Here is a 4,536-nt window from a genome sequence, read left to right as displayed (position 1 = left end):
GCAGGAATTTAGCTCGTTCTGGTACAAATCCATAACGGTACTATTTCGGGGGTCGAACACACTTAGCCCCAGTATTCCTCGCACTCCTATCTCCGAGCATCACACTCTGTCTTCGAGCTCAAGTCTGGTCAACCGGTCTCGAACTCGACCTCGCCCGGACTCGGGCCTATAAATCGGAGGCATACGATTTTGACCATATACACCATCTAAACATGTGTTTCGAAGTTACTAAAATCCAAATTATTTCAAATATTAGAATTGAACATTCACAATTGGGATACATGAAAAAGAAAAGGCAAATGAACGTTAAATCATCTCAAAAATGTAGTTTGCCATTTACTTAATGTTTACTCCTAAATTAACTAAGTTTAAAACAAAAATCGGCGTGTGATAAGTTTTACAATCATACCCCAATATGAGGATACATAGTATTATTAGAGTAAATCACCTTGTAAATAATCACAGTTGACAATTTACATGATTGCGTATCACAATACAACTAAAAAGAAATTGAAAAAGGATTAGGACTTTTTTCAATTATAGACCGCGCCAGAAACTATTACATTCGGTGAAATAGTGTATGAAATTTGTAATATATATATATATATATATGTTTTTATTTTGAGAGCGGCTATAGAGTGTCATTTTTCCAAAAAATTATGTAACAAAAGGAGAAAAGTAACCCGAAGAGAGTTAAAAAGAAGAAAAAATGTGAAAACTTCACATAAAACATACTTTAATAGCATTACAATTACTTAGCTATTAGTATTATAATAATTCTCAAACTTGAGCAGCATCTTGCCAAGGTTAATGCACTAAAAATGAAAAGTTACATTAGAAATGCCATTGGCCTCTTCAATCCAAGATAGATTGAGGGTCAATTTTCCATCTTCAGAAGACCATTCAAACTCAATTTCAGCACCATTCAAGTAACACTTGATAGGTGATACACTTGAGTAAGCCAAGAAATTCCCACCACCTTTAACTTCAACTTTTGCACTTGCATTAGCACCAATACAAGTAGCCTCCTCGTATTGCAATCCTTGTATTGTTCCTCCACTGTTGAACATATTGGTGAGTCCAATTGGAGCAAATTTAGCAATGGAACTGAGTTGTTTGATAGGTACAAAACTAAATATTTCAAAAGAAGATGGTTTTATGGCCATTGGAATTGTGTCTGAGAATGGCTTTGTCAAGAATAATTTCTCAGCTTGGTTAAGATACACAGCATATTCCTCTGCTTTGCCCATTTCAGATGCTTCTTTCAGTTGGTCCCATTCAATGTCATTCACATGGACTGACCCTGTCATTGGCTTGTAGCACCGCGAGTATCCCTTGATTCTTCTCTCCTTTGGATCCCACCCTGCTCCTTGGCAATTGAATGCACCAATGACACCTCCACACTATGGCCAAGAAGAAAACAACGCGTAAATAGGCAGGTTAGATAGGTCAAAATTCCAAATTTTATTTTATATGTTTGAGTTGCATTTTGACCCACGTAATTAGATTATATGATGGGTTTTGAATCAATAGTTTGATGGATCATTTCAAGTTCAACTTGTTGAATCAAGTCAACAAACAGATTATAACCAACCCATTTAAACTTAGTGGATTAGTAAAAGTGAGATGAATTTGCTACCTCTACTTGAAAATGATCATACAAATTGGCATGCTAAATCTAATTCACATTTTTAATTAAAATTGTTTGTTTGCATACCTTGTTGAAGTTCCAAATCTTGAGTATGGTTTTGCCATCAAATAGTGGATTCTTGAAGATGCAGTCTCTAGTTGGAAGTGCAAAATATTGGCACTTTGGAATTGTACCATCAGGGAAAACTAGCTTCTTTAAAAGATCAAAATCATGGCCACCTAAGGAATCACTCACATAAACAGGTCCCCCACATATAGCCCTGGATCCAGCATGGAATTTGGCACAAACATGATCAGATTGAAACATGTCCCAATCTGGTTGTATTATCTGACCCATCCACATGCTGTTATAAGCACAATGAATCATATGTACCCCCTGTAACCAGTATACTCCATTGGGATCACCATTTGGATCTTGGAACCAAAAATCATCCCCTGTAATAATTTTTTTATCAACCACCACAAGTATTAGCTTACATGTGTTCTGTTATATTTACACTATGAAAAGGATAGTAAAAAAATCTTACCAACTCTTCCCATTGAGATTTGCTTTGTTCCTAGGAAGAAAAAGTCATTACATTGTTGCATGCTGGATACGAGTCCTGTACCTTTGAAATTCTTTGCTAGGGATTTTGACAGCCCATTGTAATATTTCTTTGCGAGCTCAACTCGACCACCATACTCCTCACTGATATATTCAAGTGTCTGCATGAAAAATTACCAATTAAAAATTGCTTGTAAAATAAAATGAAGGCAATAAACCACTTGCTAAAACTAAATTGTAAGTGCAGAATATTGGGAGAACCTACATGAATAACATCGACTTTAACGCCTGTAATTCCCACATTAGAAAGGTAAGAATGCATTGAATCATAAAAATCATCAGCTTGATCAGGATGAACAAGTCCAATGCCATCTTCCACTATTTTGACCACTGCAAGGTCATCCATCGTCCCTTCAAGCCCCGGAGAAAGTTTACAAGGGATTATCTTGGAATTAAGGTGGGCAGTTCCAGGCCTTACACCACCCCAAGCACCACACAACGCGTGCCACACGTAAATATCATCTAGGCCTTTGAAATGTGTTCTCAAATCCTTAGTAAACGCTTTCATCCCTGTGTCCTCTGGCTTACTAAAGCCTTGGTTGTTAAATCGCAATTCATCACCATCTTGCTCGCGTACAATTAATAACTGGTCCCCACCAAACATGTCATACAGTTCTTTCTTCATTTTCTCAATCATTGTATCCAACTCTGACATGTCAGTAACAGCCACCTTGTCACGTGCCTTCTCAGCATGCTCAATCTCAATTGCCTTACAAATTAACATCTTTGGTTTCTTGTGGTCAAAAAGTGGAGGATTAGGCCCCAACAAAGATCCAGCCTTGTACTTTCTGAATTTTTCACCTTCATCTAACCTGTGGAGCCTAGCAGTCATTTGGGTCCCACCAAGAACCAAATTTTTTGCATCTTCCTGTGAATCTTGATCATCAAAATTGATACTTTGCCAACCATCATCAATAATAAGAAAGCTAGGAGAAATTCCAGCTTGGGAAAATTCATTCACTCCATGCCAAACCCCTGCTGGTTCTACAGTTAAATAAAAAGCATCCCAAGTGCACCAACCAAATTTATTAACAATTGGTGGGAGTGATTTCTCTTCTAAGAGCTTAAATGTATTTAAATAAACTCTAAGTGCAGTATAAGCCTCTTTCATCAAGTTGTAAGGATTATCAGATACATGAATATACGCGATCGCGCCAAAGGATGATTCTTTTACTTGGCTAGAACCACTTTCAGCACAAATATGGACATGACCGTTTGTGCCAGGGTGAAGTGCAGACCTGAATTTCCCTTCAATTATTGGTATAATAATGACGTAGGATTTAATCTCAGGGACATCTAATAGGAGCCATTGGGTTTCCATTTGTAAATCTGAACCAGAATTTCCCACCCACTGTGTTGACCACCAGGTCTTGAACCTGAAAATGCTGAGGAAATTTCTGTCACTGAATTTTCCCAATGAATTCATCAAACGGTGAGATGGCTCCTCTTTTCTGAATCCTAAGAAACCGCCATTGAAAGATGTTGAATGCGCACGATGGAACAGGGGAAGTGGAGCATCGGATGTTCGGCAAACTGAAGAGAAGGTAGAAAAACTGACGTTGTTGGGAACTTCAAAGAGTAATGGAACGTTTTTGGCCAAGAGTTTGCCATCAGATAATTCAAAATAGCTATGGGTTTTCATGAGGACGTTGAAAATTGAATGAATTGGATCATTTGGGGGTGCCATGACAGGGGAAATAAAACAGAGGGCAGAAATGAGAAGAGAAGTTGCGCCAGTTGGTTCAAAAAAGAAGCTTTTTCTATTGCTAGCTTTTAGAATGAAGAAGAGAGAACAAACTATAACGCACGTACAGCAAAGGAATCAGAATTAAGGGACAAATTCTTCTATGGTTTCTGTTAAAAAAAAAAAAAAAAAGTGTAAGAAGCTAAAGAGTAGCTCAGAGTTGTTTGTGTCTAAAGAAAAGAAAGAAGGTGAATGAATGTATATCAAGAGTTGAGAGTTGAATGCATAGGAAGCAGAGAGCGAAGATATATATAGAGGGAAGTTCATGTGTGTTGAGCAATGGGACCTTACCTGGAATTGCTCCGCAATTAATGTGTCCTTATTTACTTCAAATAAAAGTTCAACTTTTTTCTTATGTCCATAAGCAGAGAGGATGTAAATATCTTGAAGAATTTCAAATTTGTTTTTAATATAAAACGGGGGACTAACCATTTTAAATTCAGGCTGGACACAATTTTAATCTAGAACTACAATAGAAGATAAGACATGGAAAATAATGTAGGAAATAAGACTATTGTCTATTGATTTGGAACATTAA

General features: G+C 37.1%; 1 protein-coding gene across 1 annotated transcript; it reads right to left on the bottom strand.

Moving 5' to 3' along the window:
• Positions 694-4,330, bottom strand: LOC109228385 (stachyose synthase). Its single transcript, XM_019393528.1, has 4 exons — positions 2,460-4,330; positions 2,178-2,355; positions 1,718-2,085; positions 694-1,403 (listed from the first exon to the last, which is right to left on the bottom strand). The coding sequence occupies exons 1-4, from the start codon at positions 3,939-3,941 to the stop codon at positions 816-818; spliced, it is 2,616 nt and encodes an 871-aa protein (XP_019249073.1). The 5' UTR covers positions 3,942-4,330; the 3' UTR covers positions 694-815.

This window comes from Nicotiana attenuata, chromosome 1, assembly GCF_001879085.1.
Source record: "Nicotiana attenuata strain UT chromosome 1, NIATTr2, whole genome shotgun sequence".
NCBI lineage: Eukaryota > Viridiplantae > Streptophyta > Magnoliopsida > Solanales > Solanaceae > Nicotiana > Nicotiana attenuata.
Note: the sequence above shows the minus strand (reverse complement) of the source record. Positions and strands in the feature narration are given on the sequence as shown.